The sequence below is a fragment of the Oenanthe melanoleuca genome, chromosome 1A, assembly GCF_029582105.1.
Source record: "Oenanthe melanoleuca isolate GR-GAL-2019-014 chromosome 1A, OMel1.0, whole genome shotgun sequence".
NCBI lineage: Eukaryota > Metazoa > Chordata > Aves > Passeriformes > Muscicapidae > Oenanthe > Oenanthe melanoleuca.
The window spans coordinates 51312681-51340133 of record NC_079334.1 but is presented as its reverse complement, the minus strand read 5'-3'; the positions used below and the strand labels follow the sequence as shown (position 1 = coordinate 51340133).

Genomic DNA, 27453 nt, shown 5'->3' with positions numbered 1-27453 from the left:
TTACATGAGAATTCCTATTAACATGGAATTTCTAACAGTGTTTGAAATCTACCCAATTGTACACATAGTTCAGCTATAAGAAAATGTAATCTGTATGGGGGATGTCCCTTGTTTCAGGACAAATAAGGTTTTTTCATAGGTTTTAAAGATAGTTAGGAAAATAAATAAATGAAAAGTAATATATCTAAAAATAAAAAAAATTAAAACCCTCTTTCAATATCAGTAGTATCTCCTGTTATTTGGCCAATTGCTTCTGTTTATTGGATGTTTTTGTTTTGGCTAGTAGTTTATTTGCCCCAGCACTCAGGAAATGCCTCTTCCTCTTTTAATAGTCCAGAAATTGAAGTTTCATGGGAAAGAATAATCTGTTGTTACCTCTTGGATTAGAATGTCAATCCACATTCTCCAGTTTCCACATAATAAAGACTTTTATTTATATAAAAGCAATAAGATGCAGAACAACTTTACAACTCCTACAAAAGTGAAGTATAAGCAAAAACATCAATTATGACTTTTACTCATAACTTTACAAAAGCATTTATCAGTCACACTGACTGCATAATTGCAGTTATAACAATCTCTTGCAAATACATGAAGCCTACTACATATTACAATATTTTACTTGCCATCAGCATAAACTCATGTGACTCATTATCTTTTTCTAAAGGTATTTTCTAAACACTAGACTACAGATACCAACAGAAAAGATAGATGTGTTAAAATATTATGAACAAATTTTAAAATTATTAAAAAGATACATTATATACTGTGTTATTCCATGGCTCCTACTGTTGCAACTATATTGCGGTTTAAAAATGGAAAAGTTTTTAAACCTTAATTCAAACAGTTGATTTCTTTTATTGGATTGTGCTGTGTTGGCTGAATTTGTAGAATCCAAGCTACTGAGCCATCTGCACCACAACTGCTTTCCAAGCTTTATCTTTGTCAAAATCCTTTAAGGTATTATTGGAAACCTAAAAGTAAACAAATTTCAGACAAATGCCAACATGAAAAAATGTTTTGATTAAAAACTGAAGTTCAAGCAAATAAATATCTGAGAGAAGCTAGGAGCATGAAAATGTGAACAGTTACAGCCAGAGCTATTAAAATATTTTATACAAGTATGAATTGTATAGTTTTGTAAATTATAGAGTTCATATTTAGGATATATAACAGGGTATATTAAGTATTGTATAATACTTGAAACATTTGGGTCTAAGAAACTTGGCCAAATTCCTATTTTAAACATGTTACTTATGACATCTTTTCAAGATTTTTTCTAATATATGACTGAAAACCTTCGCACCTAAACCTTTAACCCCAAACCCAAAAAAAGTCCCCTGTGGTGCAACTGAAGCAAGGTTTACACAAGCAAAGTAAGGCCTTGCCTAAGAACACAGACTTCTGAGAAGCCAAAGGGACTTGCAACTTTACCTGTAACATTATTCTTGTGTTTAAATACTAAAAGGCAAGCAAAAAAGATAAGCTTTTGCAGAGAAAGTGCTCCCTTAGCATCTAACTCACACCTAATTTCTCAGTAACTCACAAACCAGGAATACTTTTCTTAATAATCCCCAGCAGAGACCTGTTTAGCCATGCCATGACCCATGCTCCAAAACATGACTTGCAGCAATGGAAGTGCTGCTATGCTTCATCTTTTATACAGAATCTAAGTCTCAAGACACAGATCCAGCAAATAAGCAACATACACCAAATATCCTCAGCAGCCTGAGGGGACATAATTCCTAAGCTTCCACTTTCCATCAGCAGCTCTTTACTGACTTGACTGATTTCAGTCTCTGCTCCCAGTGCTTTTTATCCAGGGCTGGACTGAATCCAGCACTGTCTTTCTAGTGCAGTAAGCATGAGTTACTCTCTGAGTCTTTAATAGCTCTGTACAGAGGAAAGTCTAAGTGGTACAGTTCTTTGCCCTATGTCATGCCCAGTTATTGTCTAGCCAGGAAACTATTATCTCTGGATTACAAATTTTAGTTGCATAGAACAGCTTTTAATTGTGGTCTGAATTAAAATCAGAAATTAAGACCACAAAACATTATCAAAAAAGAGTATTTTAAAATAGGTATTTTCAGATCTTCTAGTGGGTATAAATACAAACCTCTGTTGTTCTGTATTCCTGTTTTTTAACCTGTGATGGTGTCCATGCAGAATCTTGTAGTTTCATTTTTGTCTTGTAATTCACACACTGTATTACAGTTCCAATAGTAAGGCATGCCTGAATTAGCAGCATCAACATCAGAAGCAACAGGAGTACATCATAAGATTGCTGAAAACAGACATATGTTGTTAACTACTTGAATAAAATATTTTATAGTGCTCCCATCTCTATACTTTTAAGATTCCTATCTGGACTTTTTAAATCAAATTGTAATTTACAGTTTGTTTCAAGTGTAAAGTTTCAACTAAAATTTCAGCACCCAAGTTTGCTGAAAGTAGAAGAGATCTATAATTTCTGAGAAAATTTTAATTTGCCAAATTATCTTTTACTCTGGACACAGAACAGAATTGAGGAAACTATCCTCGAAAATAGTGTTACTGCTGGGTCTGACCTAATCAATGCCACAGCTCTACTTGGGCCTGGCCCTGTGCCTTGCTGGCTCTGACCCTGCCCTGCTGACCTGAGTTCCTGGATGACCTTGGATCTGCCTCAGTACTGTGAACTGACCTGGCAATCACTGAACCATTGATTGAACCTGGCTCCTATGGCAGGACCTGCCTTGCTTTATTATTTTTTGGGGTACTGTAGGACTGTCCTGCTTGCCAATGAAGTTACCATTCTTTTTCTGCCTTGCAGTTACCTCCTGCTCCATGGTGCCTCCTGCCCTGTGCAGAGCAGCTCACTCTCGCTGTACCCAGACACAAAGCAGAGTAAGAATGCAAGAAATGCTCTGCAGGGTCACACCAACTCTCTAGAAAGTGTAGTCATCTCTCTCCAATGTGGGACAGCAGAAGCTACTTAAAGAGGGTATGTAAGCTGCTATGGCCATTCCATACTATACACAGTATATCTCTCCTGAATAAGAACAGGATCACATACCCAGAAGTTGATTTTCCAGTTCCTGAAATATCTGTTTAATAAACATTTTCCCTCTTTTCTTCTAAAGTTACAAGACTACTTAATGACTAGCAGATCCTAAGAGTAAAGACTCTTAATGACATTGGTCTAGTGCCCCTAAGTGGTTCTTTGAACAAAGGGGATTGGCAAACACTTTGCCAGTAGAGCCCTAGAAAGCAACACACAGGTAACACTTCTTACTGAAATGCTTTAAACTTTGCAAACTTTTTCTTCTCTGTCCAATCCAGACTTTGGATGAAACCAGGTGTATGCTTACAATCCCAATGATTTGTAAACATCCTAAGAAACAGAAAAATGCACTCTTCAAGGAAACCTAGATTCATTAATTTAAATAGTACAAATTATAAAAGCCTCAAGGAGTCTAGCATACTGTATATTACTTTTACTTTGTTTTTGGAATAATATCCTAGCTTTTTAAAACTACAGTTCCAGGGTGCCAATAGATGTAACATACTTTCAATTATATCCTAAGTTAAAGTGTTTTTAAATAATTTCTACAACATTTCATTCAATCTTTATAATGCAGTGCCTTGTCTAATTTCCCTGATTTACTACTACCTTAATACTGTAACATGTAGAGGTTTATTTTTCAATTGCATAAAAAACACATACTTTAACGGCAGGTGGATAACTTTTAAAGATGTCAACAACTTGCATGATACTGAAGGACAAATATGCAGAAGCAGTGAACAACAAAGGAGAGGTAACACTGCTAATGGCAATCAGGACCTCAACCTAAAAAATAAGACAATAAATGTTAAATAATAATCTAAAAAATTAACTCTGGTTTGTGAGCTATGTCTTCTTGAAGCAAGCATAACCGAAGTGTGTAAAACTGTGTAAGATTATACATTAAAGACAAATACTAAGAGCCATCCACATTTCATGGAGATACAGAAGAAGCTTTGAATAACCTAAGCTTCCTAGCCAAAACACTGTTGGCTTGCAATTCATATTTCATACAATACAGATGACGACTTTGTTTTATTTTACAAGTGCCTTCCATATGAACATAGAGGAAGCAATATTGAATCTGGAGAGCTGGTATAGAAGCCACCATTTATTCTTTAATTTATATGAAGTAATGAGAATCAACAGCAGATATTGCAGACTTGCAACAAAAAAAAAAACTTATGCAAATAAATTCAAGTGCCTGAGGAAAATTTTTTGCCATACAGCAGCGGCTGAGTTTCATTCAAATATCATCCCTACAGGATTATATTCTGGCTTCACTTGTGGTTATGCCTCATTACTCACTTAAATATGGTCACATGACTATTACTTAGATATTACACATCTAGGACATTCAAGAAATAAATGCACTCTACTGAATATTATTAGTTCTTGTTGCTAATCACAAAGATGAAGAATTTCTTTAAAATAGGTGCTAGGTCCAGGGCAGGCTGCACACCTAATTTTCTTCTTCAGAAACCACAACAACTGATAATGAAAGAAAAAGGGAACCTCATCTCAAGAGTTTGAGAGCAGCTCTTGGCATACCATATGAGGCATGTCATTCTTCTACAGCAATATCTTCCCCAAGGAAGCACTACAAAAAAATTCAAAAAACAAAACAGAACGAAACAAAACAAACAAAAAAACTCCCAAACAACCAAACTCTTCAAATTCTTTTCTAGAACTGAAGAAATTAAGCCTCCAAAGGACCTAGCAGAGTTCTTTTAAGGGATACCAGCTAACACTCCTGCTACATAATTCTGTCACATTTTGTAGAAGCAGCTAAAAACAAGTGAGCAAACTTGATTAGTGCCCACTATCAGCCAGACTTTCTTAGCATTATTCCACTCTAATGACAAAATCTAAGAATTTTACACACTTACCAGACATTTACTTGGATATTCAGCAGCTACATGACTTGCAATAGCACTTGGAAAGCACTAAACAAAAGAGTGTAACAAAGTAAGTATTTAGTGGCTTGAAAATTACAAAAATCATAATTGAATTACAGTAATTTCCAATATTCACAGTTTTTTTCTTTTGTGAATTCTGAATGCTGAGAAGTTTATTAACTTTTTCCACTTCATGCAAATGAATTTTACAGACACATATACATAAACCTAATGGTCATTGTCTTCTTTCTCAATCAGTTCCTTCGTGGCAAGCAGGGTGACACAACATCCCTTATGAACTCACTGCTCCTGGGTACAGGCTGTTATTAGGGATAAGGGTTACCAATCACAGTCTCAGACGTTAAAAACTGTTAAAACTGAGAGGTTAAATGAGATGTTTTAAGAATTCTACAGTGCTAAAACTAAACTTTTTCTTTTGCAGCCTGAAATATTCTAAAACCTATGACTTTTTTTTACTTTGACAAAACACTTCTAATACCCTTGTTTTAATACTCCTTTCCATTTTACTGAATTGAGGACTGAGAATGTATCAGTACACTTTACTGAAGTATTGCAAACCAAAACAGATAAAAAATATTCCATAAATACATTAAGTATATTGAAATGCTATTTCATTTGCTAAGCAGCAATTCCCAAACAGTATCAGAGACAAATAAATATTCCAGTAGGGAGGAGAAAAGTAAAAAAAAAAAAAACACCATTCAATAAAAGCCATTGTTTTAAAAGAGTAGCTTCTATTTGCACTACTTACAGCAACTAAGATCCAAAAGAATGTTACTGAGAGATATGGACCTGAGACTAGAACATCCATATTCAAAGCAATTATTCCACCAAATACTGATGAAATTCCAATAATCACCTCGATTACCTAAAACAAGTAAGAGCATACAAATTATTAACAATGTATTTGAACACGAAATTTCCTACTTGCATATAGAAAGGACCTCATTGGAAAGAGTAAAATGCATTCATGCTAGTAGCTAGGCATGGAGTGTATATTTTTCATATTTAAAATATGGCAAAATGCTAGCTAGCTTAAGTGAAAACAAGATCAGCTTTATTATACATATTTATGCTTTCATTTATTGGCTCCCCCAAATATTAGTTCAGTTTCCACTATTTATCCTTAAATCATTAAGTAGTCTCCTTCCCATAATAAAGAGCAGTTATGATTTATCTTGTAATTCTCAAAAGAAATATTTTACTATATATCTCTCAGTTTTGTCTTTATTCTTTCAGTTCTTAACTACACTGATCTCTTCCTGGCTTTAAAGAACCTTAGCACTTAGAAAGAAGTAATAAATTGATTAAATGAAGCAGTGCTTTTCTTACTGAGTATGACTTCAGAATTCGAGCAGGAAAGCTGATATTGCTCAAAACAATGGCACTGTCATATGCAGTATTCTAGAGGGGAATAAAAAAATCATGATAAAAAATATACAAACCAATAATTTTTTTTCTCAAATCTTGTACAACCTGTTACAAAACCTAATGGCAGTATGCAACATCTGGTTGGTCCAGAAGAGGTGACAATCACAAATCACGGTGTTTTCCAGTGTCAGACCACATCAATTACATTAAAACCAAATCAATTAATCCCAGATTAGCTGCTCTACAGCCACTATTCAATAATGAAATATTGTCATCTTGTCTCCCTTTTCCACCCTCAAAGAATATACTTTCTTCCTGAGCCTTCAGATTTTACAGACATGGATCAGCAGGAGCAAAAGGAGGACAGGGCACTACACAACTTTATCAATCAGTATTTCCAATGGCACAGACCATTTGCTTCATTCTTACCTAAAAGAAGTACTGCTGTAGAAAAATAAGAGTGGAGTTTAGGAAAGCACTTGTGAATAAAGAAAATTTTATCAATAGCCTCAAATCCTGAAGCCAAAAATCGTTGTGCAGATACCACCAAACTGGTATACAAGACAAATACTTTTCTCTACATCAGGCTTCAAAAAGATATTGCTTGCATACATACAAGTTACAGTACTCTAATGTTTTACACATCATCAAGTTTCATTCTTAAAAAAAGAGAAATAAAACATTTGCCATGTCCATTCATAAGATATTCAAAGAACTCTGTGCTATATCATTTTCAACAGGTAATTTTTCAGAGGTGTCATTACACTTTTGAAAGATAGAAGAAGCAATAACTGTTTACTACGGTACTTTTAATTATAATTCAAACACAGTTTTAGCATGCAAAGCTATATACTGGTGTTGCCAATAAATTGCCAGCATATGTAATACAGGAAAATGGAGTATTTTTTAACATGCACAATCCTTAAGGATACCTACTTTCTTTCTTGTACAGCAGTCTTCAGTAGACCTAGCTGAAATGATCACAGTAGTTGCCATGAAGATTTCCAGCAGAATAAGTAGAATCAGGTTGAAATTTATCTGTCAGTAAAATCCCAGACATAAATGAGTTATGTCTTCCATATTAGAAATAAAGGAAGGGGCTGAGTCAAGCATGATTAGGCAGGTTGTCTAGTATCTGTCAGATTTAGACATATCTACTGATTACATACTTTGTTAATTATTTTCTTGGCTCTTGACAAACTTCAAGAACAACATAATTCTCTGAATGCCTAATCTAAGAAAGAAACATTTGCTTCATTTATGGAAATATTCTGCCTGAAGGTTTTATCACTGTCTTCCAGAAGAGGAGCTTATGATAAGGGACTGTTTGCTGGGTACGTTTGCTTTCTGCAGGCCCTTCTACGTGAAACCAGAACACTGCAGCAACTAATGGAAGATTCTCAGGGGAAGGAGGGCCACAGGTCACAACTCCTAGGTTGCAATCCCAGATGATGTGCTACTATATTGGATGCTGAATGAAAGCACAAAACAAAGAACTGCACCAAGGATCCCAGTTCTGTGCCCTGCTTAGTGTTGATAAAGCATTCACAAACACTCTTCATGGGTTCATGACTCTCACAGATTACACTGTTGTGCAAAAACATGGATGCTGCCATTGCTCATATTCAAGAGACAAATAAGTGAATGCAATACTTAACATTGCTCTTTTGATCCTTATTATTCTCATGAAAACAGGTAGATATCTACACTACATGGACTGAATCATTTCCTAGAGGCACACAAGTTTGGCAGAATGCATCTCCCTTTCTTGTCTTCAAAAGCACCATGTTTTTCCATTGGCAGCACAAGAAAACATCTGGTAGTCAGTCAGGCCATTGGGGCAAAGTACCAAAAATCTAGGAAGAACTGACACCATTCCAAACCTATACAATTACAGCAAACCATTGTTCAACAACTTAGAACAGAATTATATTGTCTCCTCATGTCACACCTGCTTTGTTGACAATGAAATCTCATCTTTCTCTGACACTCTGACACGTATCTTGCAGCACGTGTCTTTTGAAAAAGGTAGTAAGTGCAGATTTAGGAGGCTTTTTTGGACACTGAAATTCACTTTTTCTTAGGAAACGATAATTGGAACTATGTGCCTTGCTTTACCCAACAGACTGTTGGTACAGACTCTGCAAACAGCGAAAAATGTCATTGTGGTAAACTTCTGGAAAATGTGCTACAATGAAGAATACAGGAATTGTTAGGCAAAATAAGAGGTTTCAAATGTGTGGTCTGCAGAACAATTTAATCCAGATTAAAATTCCCATGATTTAGACATGTTTTGACACAGTGCCAATACTGATGCGAGCTGGCAAGGCCAGCCATACTTGGTGGCAGTACAGTGCCAAGCAGATACACAAGTTTGAGTCCAGAAGCAATGTAACTAAACTGATGGACTATCTCCCTTAGTCCTAGGTAAAAGAAGTAAATAAAAAAAATTTGAAAAAGTAACAATAAATAAATTAGATTCTTGTGAATATTATTGAAGGTAACTAACATTAGGCAAAGAGAAATGTAAAATTACTGCTTTATGATCTCTCATCACAGACCAAGCAGGAATACTGGGATATTGGCAGCAAAGTAAAGACATGTGATCTCCAGCCACCTAATGTGCCACCCCACCTTGTTTTTTAACAAAGAAAAATGTATCAATATTAGTAATTGTTTCAGTAACTTACATTTATAGCTGATGGATTGAGGACAAGTTTGCATCCAAACCAAATTAAACACGTTGTTGTAACAGCAAATGTAGAGACAAAAAGAATCTGAAAATTTGGTATCTGAAAAACAGTTTCAGAATGGTTTTCTCTCTTATTTTAAACATGGGGGAAATTTGAACACACATACACACAGATATATAGATATAGATATAGATATAGATATAGATATAGATTATATAGATATAGATGAGATAGAGATAGAGATAGAGATGATAGAGATGAGATAGAGATAGAGATAGATTAGATATAGCTATAAACATAGACATAGGGAGAGAGAGAGAGATACATAAAACCGACAATAAAGTTTCATACTTACCACATTAATTTTATTCCTTGCTATAGCAAAGCTCACAACTGCTGAAGGAATACACTGGGAAAATTAAAAGAGAAGACTAGTGGGATCTTCTGCACAATTAATTTTATATATACCTCTAAAGATGTATTTTATGTGTCTGAATTCATATTTCAGTACGGTAAGACAAACAAAAGATCAGAAACTCTGAAGAAAATGCATCACTTGACTGAGTTCATTAATCACAATCAGTGTCTGAGGATTACAAGAAGTTTAAATATAACTTCCATATCCCTCAGTTTTGACTAACTACCCAGCATAATGTGATGATTAAAAGAAAGAAAGTCTCTCATGAGGTATTTCACGCCTTTGTTAGTTTAAATTAACTCTAGAATGCCTGAGATCCTTGAGCAGGAGAAAACAGTGCTACTCCCAAACTAGGCCTGAACATTCTTTAAACAGACATCACCCTGTAAACTTTGCCCAGTCTCAAGCCAACTCCGAAGAACCTTGTGAAAATCTGAGTCAAGGTACACTTGGAGAATTGTGCCTGGGATGTCCACTCTATTCACTGGGAACTGTTTCCCTATGGCTGGCTCCATATCTCTCTAGGCTCTTCCGACTGCCACCAACACCATCATCTGAAGTAGAAGCTCTAACACTTTCCTCACCTACAAACACCAAACATACACACCTTCAAACCCAATGCAATAACCTTCTGTATCCAAGGATCTCCCAGGTCCTTGGAAATTTTTAAACATGAAATTTAAAGAGTCAAGACCGGGGCAGAGAGAGAGAGACATCTCAGTAACTAACACTAACATAGAATAAGGTATCTGTGAAGATACTGACTTCAAAAACTCCCATTTAACACCGTTAGTGGAAACCCAAGTGATAACTTATTCACACACAGATAATTCATTCAACTAAAGCATTAGTCTCGGACCTAACTTAGAAAGAAATATATAAGTCAAGTTGAGAAGATAACAATGACAGAATACTGCCATAAACAAAGCAAGTATGTGAAACTTATCTTAATACCTAAAGCACAAATTAAGCATATATAAAACAGTAAACACATATATGTACCCTTAAACATATAGTAAAAAAATATTGGGCTCTGGAAAATGTCAGCCATCTTTAATACATACTTTACTAATAAAATAATAATACTCAAGAGAACTTTAGTCTACTTCAGTACTTGGATATTATAGCAAAATAATTAATACTTTTAAAAAATTAAATTTTAAAAATTTAAAAATTAATACTTTGAGATACAATCTGAAATACATTTTCATAGCATATAGCCTTAAAACTTCCCATATACATAACAATGAATTTTTTTTTAATCAAGCACAGAAAAACTGCTCAGCAGATTAATACTGCATGCCAGTGCTGAGCTGATTAACAAAAATGGCAACACAAACCCAGTTGTCTTTATGACAACTGTTATTCGTTTAACCATGCAACAAAAATCTGTTTAATGAACTGTTAAATAGAATTAAATCTTCCATGAAGAAAATTAACAGTAGAAAAAGACAGAATAAAAAACATAAACCCACAAAAATTATTTACTATTGCATTTGCTGTCAAACAGCCACAGCAAATAATTAAGAATGCTTACTGAACCTGCTGCACAACGTAAATAATCCATTTCAGATGGAAAAATATTTCCCAGATATAGTGAAAATCCAGAAGTAATAAGGAGACAAGTCTGCAAAGCAACAAATAAAATAAATTTATATGAATAAAATTGCTTTTTTAAAAAACAACTAGTCAGACACAAATCAATCAGTAATCAATCCCTTCCAAACTGAGCTATTTCTAAGAATGCAGTTTTTGTATGAATAAATTTGAAGAAAAATATCAAAATATGCTGACCTCTGAAGATGTTACGAAAACCTAATAATGAACAATGCTCATGTTTAAATCAAGCTTTTTGTCCTGACTTTGCAAATAACTCAATAAAATACTCAAAAGGTAACTGCAGTGTTTAGTGGTAAAAATGTTTCAGAAACCTCAGCTATAGCTCTAATTTGCATTCTCTGCTTGGCTCCACCAACATTCATTATGCATATGGGCAGCTGTACCAACTAGGAAACAGCAGTAAAAATAGTATTGGGATACATTAATAAAGTTTCTTCCACTATATTCCTGCATCCCTTCAAATTCTCCTTCTGCTTTCATTCAGTGGCACATCCAAAAATGCTCAACTGTTCCTCTTCCCTTAATAAGTCATTTGTTTTTTCATATCTATCAAAGTTACACACTCTGCAATAAGCAATTAGTGTCTTCTACAAACATTATTTTGTTTTTCCTTGTCATTCCTCTGTGTAGGCATTTCTTTGAAGGAACTGGGAAGATAAGAGACAGAATGGCTCTTTTGTTTTAGTTGGGCATTTTTTTAATGTTAGAAAATTACTGGGGGTTTTTAAAAAGTCCTTGTCAAAAAAAAGACAAAAAATAAGGATAGTGTATGTGCATGTATAAACACACACACACAGAGAATTTTGGCAGACTGGAAGAACAGTCTATGCAACCACAAGCTGAAATTGTGCTTAAGGCTCATCAAATTGTTTCTACATAAAACCAGCCCATCAGCCACTCTGACATCGCTCTGCAGTTAGCAATTGCTCCCTGAAATTGACAGTTCTGTTCACTATGACTTATGTTGCTCAGCATACAGCATACTTTCTTTTCTGGACACTGTCTTTCAGAAGGGTTGATAGAGATTGAACACTAGAAAACATTAGAAAAATCTAATTGGAATTTAATCTAAGAGTTTATTAATAAAACTGTATTTTCATTTTTCCATTAAATTAATTCTTCTTGATACTCTGACTTCAGCAAATGATCATTATACATTATTATCTCCAAAAATTCACAGCGACTCAGTAAATTACAGACAGTTGTCCTTTTGGATAATTAAGTTTGAGAAAATTTAATGCAAAGAAAGCCAGCACTTCTTTTGCTCTTTTCATGTGACAGTACATCTGAAAGGAAATCCAAGCCTTGCAGTTTATCAGAAAGGAAAAAAATGCTCAGCTGTTTCCACAAAAATAAAGCAATACTTTTATTCACTGTGCAAAAACAAGCAATTACCATATTAACAGTGAGGTAATCTTAGTTCTTAATAAAAAGTATGCTTCAAAACACACAAGCTGACAGAAAAAGATCAAATTCTAATTGCTATAATGAAGTTTAATTAACTTGGCTCAGAACATGGAGAAGCATATGACATACATGCAAGATGAGTGATTCTAGCAGTGACACAAAAATTCAGATCACTGTGTTTTTCATGTAAGAAACACAAGGATATACCCACTACATTAACTACTATACAAACAATCATGTAGCTATTGAACCCTGAGAGATCAATGTAGCAATCAAGTACCACATATATTTTTAATGCCAAAATGCTATAATGGTAGCCACAGTACCTTTAACAGTTAGAAATATTTTTAAGAGAATATATATGGTCTGCATACTCTACCAAAAGGCAATGCTTATACATACACTGGGGATGATATTTACTACTACCACACTTATTCTCTGCTTATATGATTAATGATAAAAATAAGCCTTCTTATACCATCTCTGATTAGTAAACAAATAGCCAGAGAATACTAGTAGTCAACAAATTGCTACATTCCAAATTTGCTAAATATGTTCCTATTTTTACAGATATTTATTTTCAATACTATCAATGATGAAATTTTTAATTTTCAAATGATGTCAAACAGAACACATTTCTGGGCCCTAAGGCTTTACCTGTATTTTTAAATTTGCTATCATTTAAAGTACTTACTCCCATCAGCAAAGAATATATCCATGTTTTGTAACTAAAGCAAGGATGCAGCCTCTTTGACAGCTGAAGGTCACTGGATTTGATATCTGGTATATAATTTCCATTCTCTTGTTTTCCCCGCTCCAAAGTTGGCATCCTGTCATAGCTGAATTCTTCTCTGTAACCTTCTTCCCTGGTCATAACACTTCACAAATGCAATTAAATAATAATAATAATGCAAATTACAAAGAAAGAGAAAAAAATATCATTTAGATCCTTCACATACTCAGATCAGTGCTCAACTACGTTTTTAGTGTATTCAAGACAAAATAAATAAAAGCAATATTTAGCTACTGGATGTATTTGCATTTCAAAATATGTAAGCTTTCTAACCACTTGCTTGCACACCTTAACTAAATTATATCCTACAGCCACAGTTCATAATAATATAGAATAAATCCCAATAATTGAAAGTTTCTGTATCTATTATACCTCAGTAAATTTTTATTTCAAGGTCTAAGAACCAGTTTTACAGGTGTTTAGTTAGTGCATATCTCTATAACAAAAGCTTTTTTCTTTTTCACTCTAGGACAGTAAAGATAATCAAACAGGTTTCAATATAAATTCCATTTGATTTCAACACTTTTGATCAGCTATCTAAAATTACAGACTTCCCTATGAGTCCCATGAACACACATACTCACAATAACTCATAACAATAATTCTAATTTACCCAGTATCAACCATTTCTCTTGTTCACTTCATCCTTTTTTGTTCACCTCACTGCTTGCCAATCTGTTAAAATACCATGAGGAGTATCTTATATTAGAATTAAGTTACTGCAGATTTTTTAACAGTTAAAAACCTTCGTGCTTACCTTCCACTGAAAAGTTAACTGTGAGTTTAAAACAGCCCTGTGAACACAGCTGCCTGTACACTTTGTGATATTCTCACCGTTCAGTGAGTCATGCCGGCTTTGAAAAGTTCTCCCTTACACTTTGGCTTTCAACAACATCTATTCAGATATGGAACAAAAGCACAGCAAGAACTTCAGTTAAGCCAGGGAACAGGAAAATGCCTCCTGAATTTTAATTAACAGAACACACTAGAAAATAACTGTACTACATCTCATAGGGCTCCTTCCAAATCAGACCAACAAATTAAAAGTTTCATGTCTTTTTTTCATTTGAGACTACCTCTTACTCAGCTAAAAGTGGCAAACTCTAAGGAAGCTTTTATTTAAGATGCTATCATAATAGCCAGTGATCCCAATATCTAACAAACAAGTTCTTGTTTCAAAAGAGCAAAATGTACTTACAATGCAATATTCTCTTAGAAAAAACGACAGATAGAAGTTCAAGTATTACAGTATCTCAACAGGACAGGAAGCTCAAAAGTTAGAGGTTAGAAATCTATCAAGATTATTATTTTCACAGTAGAACATCTCTTTGTCTCTTTCCACTAGCCTTAGTCTTCTGGGGTGTTCAGATAAACCCCACACATTTCCTTCATGCTGTACAGAACACCCAATGACTAAACAACGTATTTTAAATCTAGCAGGCAGCAGTGACATGCAATGGCCAGCGTACATTGGAACCAGTCCTCCTGCTTATTAAGCACTGAAAAGAGGGAAAAAAAGGACGTTTTTATCTTGAAGATGTTGGCACTTCGACAGCTACAGCAATGACAGGGTCTTTTGTCTAAACTTTAAACACTCTTGTAACTAAGACACAATTAAATCTTCAGTATTCTGAAGGGCATCACCTTCAAAGTATGCTGGAAAAACTTTTGAACAGCACAACTTCTCAGTTTGTACAGACTGTAGATTTTCCTTTTTTCATAATGTCAGCCAATACTGAAAAAATATTAAAATGTTACAGTTGTTTTAATAGATTTAAACAGGGGAATTAATAAACCATACACAGCAAGGGACACATCTGTAAACTGTGCTAGAAAAGGGGGAAAAAAGATTGTACAGTCAAGCAGAACTGTCTGAAGTAATTAAGCCCTACTGTTCCTCTGCTCATGGAAGAAACACTGCACAACTATTTCCATTATCTGTAACTTTCCAAAGACCATAGTTTAATGGAAAATGAGTATTGATTTCCTGACAGCTTTTTCAGTGAATACTAGATACTGATTACCATAAACACAAAACACAATATTTTAACCCTTTTCATCAGGGAAAAAGTTTGTGGGTTTCTTTTGGTTTGGGTTTTGGTTTTTTTTACACAAAATTGGTGAGATATTCAGATATTTACTTGATCTAATCTTTCTGAATAAAAAGGATTTATAAAGTCCTGCACCACTGACCAGAGCAGGGTTCAAACTCTCAAACAACTTGTTTACAGTTCCAAGTGTTTCAGCCAGTACTGTGCCCAAAAGTTCCCTCTCAAGCATGGTATTACAGTGTTTTCTCAGGTCATAGTGAAATTCCTCCTACCCTCTTTCCTGTGCACTTCTCAGTATTTCCCATTTCCCCTTTACATAGAGATTCATTGCATAATTACTATATCCTCTGCACTTAAACTTCAAACTTCAGTTTCCACTCTAAAATTTTTCTGGGGCCCTTATTTTAGGTTCCCTTCATCTCATGTTCCTGATTCCAGAAAAAGTCTCTTTTTTTTGTGCAAGACCTGATAACCAGAACCCAAGTTGCTGGTAAGACCTTCTAATGCTAGGTGAGGTACAAATGTGCTGCACAAAGAGATTCCTCCTAATTCTAAAGAATGCATAGGAATTTTACACAAAGACTGCAGCAAGTATAACAATTATAACACAACATGAGAAGCTTCTGAAAAGGATTTACAAATTAAGTATTTTAATTCTAAGTTAGGCCAAAAGATGTTAAGGGATGACAAATCAAACCATGAGCAGCTATGAGTAACCACATACTTCCACCACAGGATTGACCACTGAACAAATTCAGCTGCCTGAAGCATCTATAGCAGATATTTGGTCATTTGTCACAGGCTGTGTGCAATGCAAGCATCCCCCAGAGTAACCACAAAACATAAAACAGAGATTACCAATTATAACTCAAGTGCCAAGGGATAGTGTGACAAAAAAGCACATGAACTTGTCAAGAGTCCTACTTTTGCTATCAAGGAGTAAGGGAAAAGCATTTTTTCCTGGGCCAGGCTCCCTAGCCCTGAACAAAGGCTCACACACATGTCACAAAATCTAAATGAAAACCACACCTGAAGCTCTGGTTAAGTCTACATTTTAGCACCCTGACCAACTCTTTTATTTTCTGATGAGTTAATAGTTGCACTACATTTGGGTTTTTTCACACAATATTTAATTATGCTACTTTAGCCTGTATTCCTTGTTCAGTATTTTCACCTCTTTTAAAACCAGCTCTTTGATGTATTTTGTTTCTCTGATGCTGTTTCTTCATTCCACATTTCCTAGCTCATGTCTTGGGGCATGTACTGAACCAAGATCAAAATGTAGATCAAATAGCTTCAAATTAATGTCTTGCTCTCCTAGAATAACATTTGTCCCCCCAGTATAATACAAACAAGATAACTGAACTGCACTGTGTCAAGAGAACTGGTAAAAATACGAACTACAGAGATAGAAAGCAAGTCAGTAAAATTGTATTTCCTCAGGCACTACAGCAGCTTCTTCACTAATGATATTAAGTCAAAAGCACTCTTTTTTTTCTTTTAGGCAAGTTTATCGTGTTCTAGAGTTTATCCTGTCACTTGGCTGCTACTGAGAGCATCACAATCCATCGATATGCCATTTGCACCTGCGTACTCTTCCACCCCACTCCGTTTCACCACGCTGGAGGGACTCCGTGCCTGGCTTATTCCCAGAGCCTGTCCGTGGGTTCTCCCCGCTCCGGGTGTCTCAACACAGAAACGCTGTCATACACTAGACCACAATTTCGGGCAGCGCCAGCAGCAAGCACGCAGCCTTCCCCTGTAAGCTCTCCCGTGGCGGCCCCGTGCCACACACCATACGCTGCACCAAGCCCCGCCAGCCGAGCCGCAGCAGAGGCAGCACCATCCACCCTGCCGCTCGCCCGGGCGGCGCTGAGGGCGCTGAGGGCCGGGCCCGGCCCGGAGCCGCCCCTGCGCGCACCCGCGGGCGGCCCCGCGGCGCGTGGCGCTGCCCCGTGACCCGGGCGAGCGGCGCCATTGGGCGCGGCAGCGCGGGCTCCGCGCGCCGCTGAGGGCGGTGTGGCGCCCGGGCTTCGTGCGCTCTGCGGGATCTGCGGCGGTGCTGCGGGTCCGCCTCTTCGCTAAAGCGCTCCGGGATGCTGTCTGTCCTTTCTAAGGCGCTCTCCTACTTCTGGAGACGCGCAGATGACGAAGATGAGAGATGGGCGAACTCTGGTAAGAATTCCGGGCGGCTTGTGGGTTTGTGGTGCAGTGTCTGAGCCGTGAGGCCTGCTTGTCCCCCACGTGGCTGGAGCTGAGTGCAGGCCTGTTTCTTAAGAAAGGATGGAAGGAGAAGATAGAGATTATAGGACATCATTTTGAGTACAGAGCATGTGGAAGTTTTCCCAGAAGTACATTTTTGCCGTTTCATGGGCAGGACAGGTTATTTTTGCTGCTGAGAGTATGGAGGAAGTGTAAGAGAGGGCCAGCCGTGTCCTCGGTTGCATCATTGGCAGGGTGAGGGAGAGGATTGTCCTGCTCTGCTCTGCACTGGGACAGCCTCACCTCAAGTCCTTTGTGCAGTTTCAGGTGCCTCAATATAGGAACTGCATCAAACCATTACATGGGTGTAGTGGAGGCTGAGCAAGACGGTGAAGTCTCAGGGGTGTGACTTAGGTGGAGCAGCTGAAGTCATTCGGCTTGTTTAGCTTGGAGAAAAGAAAGCTGAGGTGTGACCTCTTCACAGTCGATAACTTGGAAGAGGTCAGGGTGCTGGTCTGCTCTCCTAAATGACCAGTGACAGGACACAAGGACCAGGAAGGAAGCTGCATCAGGGGAAGTTCAAAGTGGACAATGGGAAAAGGCTCCTCACTGGCACAGTGGTCAGTCCCTGGAACAGGTTCCCCAGGGAAGGCACCAAATCTGTCAGAGTTCAAGGGGCATCTGAATAATGCACTGAGTCATATTGTTTAGTTTTAGTTGGTCCTGTGAGGAGCAGAGAGTTAGACCCTGTGGTCCATACAAGTCTGTTTCAGTGTGAGATATTCTATGATTTTTTTTTTTAAGTGGAGCTTAAAGCGTGTTGGTTTTAAAATGCAGTTTATATTTAATTAGATGTATTAATTGGTTGAAACCATAAATTGCCATAAAATATCAAGATTTAATTGGGAAAATAATTAGTTGGCAGCTCTTGCTGTTTCCAGTTGGTCTTTTGATAGAATGGATGTCCCTTTTAGTAGCATTCATAACTTTTTGCACAGTTCTATAAACAGATGGTTTGGGTTTATGTCAACACTTTTCCTTTTGATGCAGGTGATAAAGAATTGAAAAGGGTACAAGGAGTAGTGACAAGACTTTGCCATGATTATGGGATGATAGATGACATGATAGTCTTCACAAAGGATGTTACAAAAAACATGCTGCTGGCTGTTGGACAAGAAGTTATTGCCACTGTGGAAGAGGATAAAACATCAGGTGGCCTGAAGGCTGTCAAGGTAAGAGGTGAAGATAAATAGTAGTCTCACTTTCTCCATAAGTACCTTGAGGGTTTGTTTTGGAAGTTGCTATGGTTTTAGCCTCACAAATTCTACAAGATACAAGAAATTGTAAGCCTTTGACATAGAAAGTGGGATTTTGTGGGTCATTTTATTGTTTCATTCTATCTTCTTTCAAATTATGTACAATACTGATTTTCTGAATGTGGGTATAGCTGTAGATGTAGTGAATAAGAAGCTATTAGTTGAGAATCACATCAGAATTTTAGTCATAGCTACTCCAGATTTGTATAACTTTTCCAAGTTACAGTTAATTTTATGTTATTGTTATATGAATGGATAAGAAGATCAAAGCAGTTTGATCTTGTGCAAAGTTTGTGCTTTTTGCACCGGAGTAATTTATGTTCTTGTCAATAAGAACAGAAATTTCAAAATTTCTTGTTGTAAAAATTGGTAACTTAATGTTGTAGATAATTACAAAAATGGAGGTCTTGCTACCTTTTTTGCCTAACACTTCATTTGCAAATCGGTTTCAAGCATGATTATACCTTTTTACAAATTTTGAGGAGAGTTTCTTGTAGTAAATCATGTTGAAACCAAATGTAGTTTCATTGATTAAATAAAACCAAAGAAAGACTTAATGGGGGGAGAGTTTTATTCTGTGGCCCAAAATTAAGCATAGAAGGAAAGTAAACAGGAAATCTTGTTTCTAAAGTATTACCAGCTCTATCAAAAACCTATAAGATAACCTTATATGTCTTCTTATTTCCTTTTGTTTTTCCTTTTTAAATTTAAATTACTTTCTTGCATAAAAACTAAGCAATATCAATGCAGTTTGGTAAAATAGTACTCACACGGTCAGAAAATTGAGTAGTTTGAATTTTACTTTTTCTTCCTTGTTTTCTTTCTACTGACAGCTTTCACCATACTGTTGAAATACTGTCATTGCTCCAAAATACATAAACCTGCTAACTGAGAAACTGCATATGGATTTACAAAGCAACTAGAATATTTTAGCAGTTGTGGCATGTTTTGCTGTTTATTCTAGATAATGGCTTTTTCAAAAGTACTTTTTTTCAAAGGCATAATGGTTTTCCTTATTCCTCTTTGTGAGGCATAATCCTGCAGGCATCTCGGCCTGCTGGCAGTGTCATTTGTGGCTGGGTGAAAAGCTTTGAGACAAGTTCATGTCAACAGCTGACTGTACTCCATAGAAAGTCAAAGTCCAAAGGCAGTCTTGATTCAATAAGCAAGAAGAAAAAGCAAATTTTTTCAAAGTCTGTTATAAGAACATAAATAAAAACCTTACCTATTCTGTACTTCGTGATGCATTGCCTTACTTTGCATATAGCAGCACAAACTTGAGATACTCTGAACGTTTGCTAAGAACAGACAACAGTGTTTGAATTGTAGTTGTTATGCATAGTGAAGAACTAAGTCACTTTTCAAATCCCTAGTTAGAAGAGAAAATTTAGCCTCCTGACTAGCATAATTATAAATTACTGTACAAAATGATGATTGAATACCAGTACTACCTCCTTCCAAATAACTGAGATGTTACCACTTAACTTTGGGTTTTAAGTGCTCTAAAAGATACTCCTCTAATTGCAGGCAGGAGTACAAGTTCTGCAACCTGGACACTGCCAGCATGCAGTTTGGGGCAGAATCTGGAAGGTGCAATTCAAATTTCAGCGGTGTCAGTGTGTTTGTTACTTGGTTTAAGGAAGAGTGTGGTCAGCCTTGCTCTCTGCTCAGTGTACTTCTTCAGCTGCTGTTTGGAGCTACTGGCCATGTGGTTTGGAAAGATCATAGCTCAAAAGTCTGGATTTCAATTTATTCAAGGTCCAGTCTTAATTAAACTCTACATGGAATGATTATAGGTTCTGTGGCAGGCTTTAAAACCAGGCTGCTATGTGAGGTAGTAGGAAGGCCATTTTGACCTAGTAGGAGAAAGAACTTTGTTTTATTGGTAGAGAAAGATTGAGAAGTATCAAAAGAAAATATATTGGGAGTTTTAATGTGTTTTCATGTCTTAAAAACATTTTTTTGGGTCTACAAATTACTTTAGAGTGTAACTGCATGTGTAGTTTATATGAACTATAAATATACTAGTCTTCCGAGGAACAGTTTGTTTATTTATATTCTATCCATATGAAGCCATAAAAATCACTTTGGGGAAAGTTTGATATTCTCAGATCTTCCTGGTGAATGGGAAGATATGTTTGTCAGACTGAAACAAAGTATAGATTTTTTTCTTTAATTTTTTTTTTACAGTGAATTTTCATGTTGTCAAAGAAGTATTATGTAATAATAATTCTTTTAATGCAATAAATCAGTATTGGCTAAAAATAACTATATATAGTCAACTGCAGTGTTTGCAGACCTCTGAAGTATAGGTAGAAGTAGGCTATTTATTACTATCATAAATGGTAAACATTATGTTCAAGAAAATAAATCATACAGAACTTTGTATGATAGTATACTTCAGATTGGATCAGACCTCAGTAAACTTACATGTGAGGTGGTGATATGAAGAATCTGTAAGAAGCAGCTTTAGGGGTTTTTTTAATCAAATTACTAAAAAGTGACAAGTTCAGTGTAAAATACATTTAGTATTTATAAATACCAACTTGAAAACATGTTTTTTGCTTTCTGAAATAGACATTTTCTACTTCCAGTTGTGTATAGACACATTGCTGGATGTGGTGTTCATATCAAATGAAGAAAAATCTTAAGTAGACCTAGAGCAAGGGATGTGTGAGAAAGATTTGAAAAATCAGCATGCAGTTGTAGCAGTTGTCAGCACTGCAGCATACAGCACTCTTTAAAAGAGAAGTTACTGTTTACTACTTACTCTTATGGTGTCCAAAAAGTAACAGCTACAGTAAGTGTCTAATAACAAGCTTTGCTTCCATTAGCAATTGAAGTTTTGTGTGTTTATTGTAGGAATATATATTTAATTCTGTGTCAGCTGTTTAAATGTTGGAGTTATTTTTGTATTAATAGGTAGACACCATCCAGAACACACAAGAAGACTCCAGCCCTACTTATGATGCCTCTGAACTAAATAAAAAAACATTAATTGGCAGTATTACCTCTCTCTCTGTGGATGGTGGCTATATTAATCAGAATACATACTTCGCAATGCAAGATGTCTGGGAAGGTGTGTAGGGACTTCTTGTTTCCTCTTTCTTAATACTTTTTTGTGTAAAATAGAAGTATCTTCTGATAAACTTGCAGTTGTCATCAAATAGGTTATAGTAGTATATGTGCTAAGCATATTGAAACAGCCAGACATGACTGAAGAAAGCTGCCTGTTCATTCTCACTGCGCATGGCCTGCATTTAAGCATAAGTTACATGTAAGCAAGTGTATTTTCCCACTATCTATGTAGTTTGCCAAAACCTGCAATGCAAAGGACTGCAAAGAGAGCTTTGAACTCGGTGTGTCTGAATAATGCATTGTTCATTGTTGGCTTTTATTTAATTTAGACTAATTCTGTAGGGGAGTAATGTAAATGTTATTAATAGTAAATAATCTTGTGAAATGTTCTTTTTTGTATAGGTTTCAAACCTTATGAAGGTGACTGGGTACAAGCAAAATATTATATTAACTCAACAACATGGAAGAGTGAAGCAGTTACTGTAAGGCCTTTGAGATATAAACAAGTAAACAAGGTAAATGTTCTGCACATTGTTTTTGGCAAGAGGAATTCTGGGTGAAGTGAGGTTTTGAATTGATTTCAGTTACAAGTATTGGTAGCTCTTCTGTAACACATCTTTAACAGCTAAAATGTATCAATTGATCCATTTTTTAAATTCACGTTTCTGAAATAATGTGTTTTGAAAATGCATACACATTTTGGGTTGAACAGAAAGAGTTACTAACATACCTATTATAAATTGCTGATTTGAATTCTTACTGTTAGTTATAATGAGGATGTGTCATGACTGGGAAATTTATTATGTTTAATTTATTCAAGTGTTTTAGCTTAAAAACAAGCACAGTCCCTTTTTTTATTTTATTGAACATATTTGTTCATTCCAGTAGTGCATATGCTATCTTAAGTTTGCAGTTTATTGTATTTGTCTTAACCTTATGTATTGAATATTTGCATGTTGAGCGTAGGTAAAAAAATTTTCTCATTACTGCTAGTATAGAAGTATAAATTAGATAAGTTGATAATGTCACAAGCAAGTTTTCATGGTTATGTCTGGTGTACATATTGTAGTATGCACTTCAGTGGAACTTAATGCTTATTTGAAGTACTTGTCTTTCTTTACCATTCTAAATCTGAAGACAAGCACAGTGATTCTGGGTTAGAGCTCTGTGTTTACCTCCTGTGAATAACTGAAATTCCAGAATGCGTTTTTATTAATGCTAGAAGGACTGTTCCAGGGGAAAAAATAGGCAATGTTAGTATGTCTGTTTGCTTAAAAAGATAATATCAAGTAACAGTGGTGAATACAAACTATTACAGGTTCGCATTTCCAGCATCTGTGGAAGAACTGGGACAGTAGATGACAGTATATTTTTCACTTTGGATTCACTGAGACTTCCTGATGGTTACTTACCTCGTAGACATGATCTAGTGAACACGATTGTGGTGGAGAGCAGTCAGTCCTGTTACATTTGGAGAGCTCTCTGCTTGGTTCCGGTCAGCCAGGATGGGTAACGTTATTTTGTTCTCTTTATAGCAGTTAGAGACATGGTGTAGTTATGCAGCTTACATTTCATTGCATCTGTTAAGCAAGAAATACTGTGAATATTTCCCTAGTTGACTAGAAGGTATATTAGAACATTGGAAAAATCAGAACATGATGTGATTTGGCCTTTGTTTGGGCTTTTTCTCCTTCCAGAAGGTGGGAATGTGAGTGCTACTAGAGCAGCAAAACTAGTAGCAGGTCAGGGGTATTGCTAGGCAGGGAAGGAGTTTTGCATGCATATTAGAAAATGCCAAGTTCATTGTGCTCCTTTGGTAGGGACTTCACTGTTTGAAAACAATTTGGAGCAAAACTCATAAAAAATTCATGTTTCTTTAATCCATTTTGCTTAAGTTGCAGTGATTGTTCAGATATCTGTCCTAAAACAAAAAGTTTCATTGTCTAAATAATAGAGATTCATTAGGCTTGCGAGTGTTGAACTGTGAGGTTCTGCAGGACTTTAGATATTATATGTGATACCAGGAGGATTTGGACACACTGCAGAAGAGATGGGAAAAAGTAGATGATACTCAGTATGAAGAAGAAGCAAAACTTAGGAAAATAATCAACTACACAAAAGTAAAATGGGCAGCTAGTCAATAACGGACCTCACCAAAGATCTGAAATTTGACTTGTGAGTTTAAGCATCTGTCCTGTGAAACACACAGATATCACCTGAATAAATAGATCTGTTAACTGTAAAATCCATCACTTTCCCTGCTGAGGTCTTGGCAGGATTACACAATCTAACTCTGCAGGACAAAAATAAATTGTCAATTGGAAAGTCCAAAGGGAGAGCAAAAGGACATTCTGATATTTTTCAAATGCCATGTTTGGGAGACCCCTAGGAAATTTAGCCAAGAGCAGTATATGTGCCTTCAAAGGATCTACAAAGAATGATATAAGGTGTTTTCTCTAGAGATAACAGATATAATAAATTGTGCCTGGATGAAACATGAAGTGTTTCCATAATTTTGCAAAACTGTACAAATTGTTTACCTTTTTTTTTTTTTTTTTTTCAGTTGCACCTATTTTTAGTATGGATTTCATGTGGAAAATTATTACTAAAGCCAAATTACAAAAGTAGACCTTAGTGTTGATTTTTCAGGTTTAATGTACATCCTACTATATCAAAAACTGCAGCTTAGGCTGCAGTGGGAGACATCTAGTGGGCTTGGCTAGTAAATTGATGTAGCTATTGAAAAGCAGCTGTATTCATTTTCTTCTTCAGTATGTCAGATAACTCAGGAATACTAAGGGTGTTTATGTATTAGTGAGATTATTGAAATATTTCTAAATTATTTCCATGCCACTTTATCTAAATGAATCTAAATGAATTACAGCATAGAAACTATGTAAAAAAATTGCTTCTGCAGGTAGAAGAGCCCAAGAGTTTAGACCTGTGCTCAGCGTTTCAGACAGGAAGGAGCATGTGCCCAGTTTCATAGGCTTTTTTCATTAGTTGTATGGGATAAAAGTTTCCAAGGGTAGTTTTTGGTTTTCAACTGTTTTTTAATTTTGTCCTCAGCTTGCTGATTTCAGATAGGAACAGTAAGCAGAAGACACAAGTGGATAGGTTTAAACACTTCCAGTCTACTCATCTTATCTCCTAACTGCAGTGCTAATCATGACTCTTGCTAAGGAGCTGCTCTTTGTTGTCTTTGTGCAGCTCCTGAGCCATAATGACTTCACTCACCATTTGATTTAGCTCTTCAGCAGGGATTTGTTAACTTCAATCATTTTAGTCTTGCATCCAAAGTTTTATGCTGATTTATTGTGCTGCTGACTAAAGACCTGTTGCTGCTTAAATTAGTTAATCTAATTGTCTTGGAAATGTAAATGACTGAGAAAAAAATGAACTGTCTCACCTGCTTGTTTCTAAATATTGTGCCTGTGTGTTGGTGTAGTGTTTCTTAAACTTGTGCTGAATCAAAGATATTTGCTGAGCCAATTAGTGTTTTAAAACTGCTACCTAAAATTATTTTTCAGACAATCTCACACTAATGAAGATAATGTGGATGAGCCTTACGAAGAAATAATGAGAGACAAAGGAGAGTTGAAAGTGTCAAGAATGACTGACTTTGGAACTCTGAAGCAGGGGGAATCTAAAAGAATGATTGTTTGGATAGAGTAAGCCTTTCTGATTGTTTGAAGATTTCTTTATTTCTATCACTCTGCAATCTGTTAACCTGTTTTACATTCAGAAGCCTCTTCTAGTAGAGCCTTATGGTTTGTGATCTTCAAGTAACCTTCAGATACTATGGAATTAAATTCACACTGAATTTAGTGTCTGTAGGATAGCCTTTTTGATATTGAGTTTTTATCTTGAAAATAGTGCTTTGAGACTCCCCAGTCCTGTATCTCTTTTTAATCCTAGTAAAATCCTTCCTAGAATGAGGATTGAATTGAAAGCTTTTACTTGTGTGTTTAAGTTAAACTGCAGATACTCTTCCATCTTCACATCTTAGAACAAGAGGACTGTTGCATACTCATGTATTAAAAGCAGACCAGAAACTATTTTTTTTTGTTAACTTGGATGCTGAAGAGCTACGTTGGTGTATCCTTAGGAGGGTTTTGTTTTGGTGCTGGGGTTTTTTGAGGGTTGGTTAGAGTTTTTTGTGTATGCTTTCTTTTTCACATCTGGGCATAAAGGCTTAAATGAAGACACATCTGCATGTCCATTATTTGTTGTTCCATGTTCTTTCCTAAGAGTTGGTTACCCAGTGATGAATTTTAGGCTCCCATTGGTTTTTATTATACATGGTATTTTTATATGCTTTGTATGGTAGTTGATGTGACCTAGAAATATTAACGTAAAGCAGAGGTTCTTGTCCTCATTAGTTAGAAGCAGTACTGCAGTTTCTTTCTGATAGCAGTTGTGAAATAAGGGGAGCTAACCTGCTGCAGACAATTGTGTTTGACTTCAGATCTTGAGAAATAAACTTCTCAAGAGGATTCACCATTGCACTTAATTATGTAACTAATCACATTATTCCTAGGAATAAAGGGAGTGTACCACAGTCCTTAATCAGCTGCAGATTAGCTGGATGGGTGAAAGACAAGCAGTTCAGTGTTGAGATTCCTCAAAAGTGTGAGAACAGTCCACCTTTTCCAATAAATCAAGAAAACGTCTCAAAAGCTGCAGTTAATTCATTTAACAACAGTGGAGGAACGACATGTGAGTCATTGAACAATACATGCATTATGGAGAATGGAATCCTTCCAGGTACAGTGAAATTATAACATTTTAATGCTGAATGTTAGCTCCTTAGAGGACTGGTAGGTTTGCTTGGAAAGATTTGCCTATGTTACCAATAGAAATTATGATAACAAAATTTATTGTTATACATTTACTACAGAAGGAATTAATTTTCAAGATACAAATTTATCAAGGACAAACGAAAAAAATTCCTTGCTGAAAGATGAAAATACGCAAAATGGAGAAAGTGAGCAAAAAGACCGTGTGGAGCAACCAGTTAAGCATAGCAATATTACTCCAGAAATTGTGATACCACCAGGTGAAAAAATATTCATAGTGATTATATGCACAGCTGTGTAAGTATTTTTCTTCATTATTTCTAACCATTGCAATGACAAGAAGCAATTAAAATAGACTTAACAGTTCCCTTATTCTGGGCATAGTTCTCCTCTTAGCATGTTGTGCTTTAACCCCAGCTGGCAACTAATCCCCATTCAGCTGCTCGCTTCCTCCTTCCAGAGGGACGGCCGGGACAACGGGAAGAGTAAAAGTGACAAAACTCATAGGTTGAGATAAAGATAATTTAAAAGGTAAAGCAAAAGCCACTAACAGAAGCAAAGCAAAACAAGGAATTTGTTCACCACTTCCCGTGGGCAGACAGGTGTTCAGCCATCCCCAGGACAGCAGGGCTCTGTCACACATGATGGTAACTTGGGAAGACAAGTGCCATCACTCAAAATGTCCTCCCTTCTTCTTTCCCCCAGCTTTATGTACTGAGCATGATTCCCTATGATGTGGAATA

General features: G+C 36.1%; 2 protein-coding genes across 3 annotated transcripts in view; one reads left to right on the top strand and one right to left on the bottom strand.

Moving 5' to 3' along the window:
- Positions 1–406: 406 nt before the first annotated feature.
- Positions 407–17212, bottom strand: MLC1 (modulator of VRAC current 1). 2 transcript variants are annotated; one of them, XM_056515101.1, is made up of 14 exons: positions 16902–17212; positions 14909–14999; positions 14022–14159; positions 13166–13349; positions 10982–11071; positions 9382–9435; positions 9024–9125; positions 7270–7371; positions 6295–6366; positions 5714–5830; positions 4933–4989; positions 3707–3829; positions 2117–2284; positions 408–974 (listed from the first exon to the last, which is right to left on the bottom strand). In XM_056515101.1, the coding sequence occupies exons 4-14, from the start codon at positions 13343–13345 to the stop codon at positions 900–902; spliced, it is 1140 nt and encodes a 379-aa protein (XP_056371076.1). In that variant the 5' UTR covers positions 13346–13349; positions 14022–14159; positions 14909–14999; positions 16902–17212; the 3' UTR covers positions 408–899. The 2 variants fall into 2 exon arrangements, with proteins under 2 accessions (XP_056371085.1, XP_056371076.1); XM_056515110.1 differs by lacking the exon at positions 14909–14999 and having other exon boundaries at positions 407–974.
- Positions 17213–17291: 79 nt separating this feature from the next.
- The window catches only part of MOV10L1 (Mov10 like RISC complex RNA helicase 1), a 30009-nt gene continuing 19847 nt past the window's right edge, over positions 17292–27453 (top strand). The window contains exons 1-8 of the mRNA XM_056516326.1: positions 17292–17490; positions 18568–18749; positions 21756–21912; positions 22314–22426; positions 23230–23420; positions 25442–25582; positions 26452–26678; positions 26812–27007. Of these exons, the coding sequence (XP_056372301.1) occupies positions 17412–17490; positions 18568–18749; positions 21756–21912; positions 22314–22426; positions 23230–23420; positions 25442–25582; positions 26452–26678; positions 26812–27007 (1286 nt within the window). The 5' untranslated portion in view covers positions 17292–17411. The remainder of the gene's footprint in view (positions 17491–18567; positions 18750–21755; positions 21913–22313; positions 22427–23229; positions 23421–25441; positions 25583–26451; positions 26679–26811; positions 27008–27453) is intronic.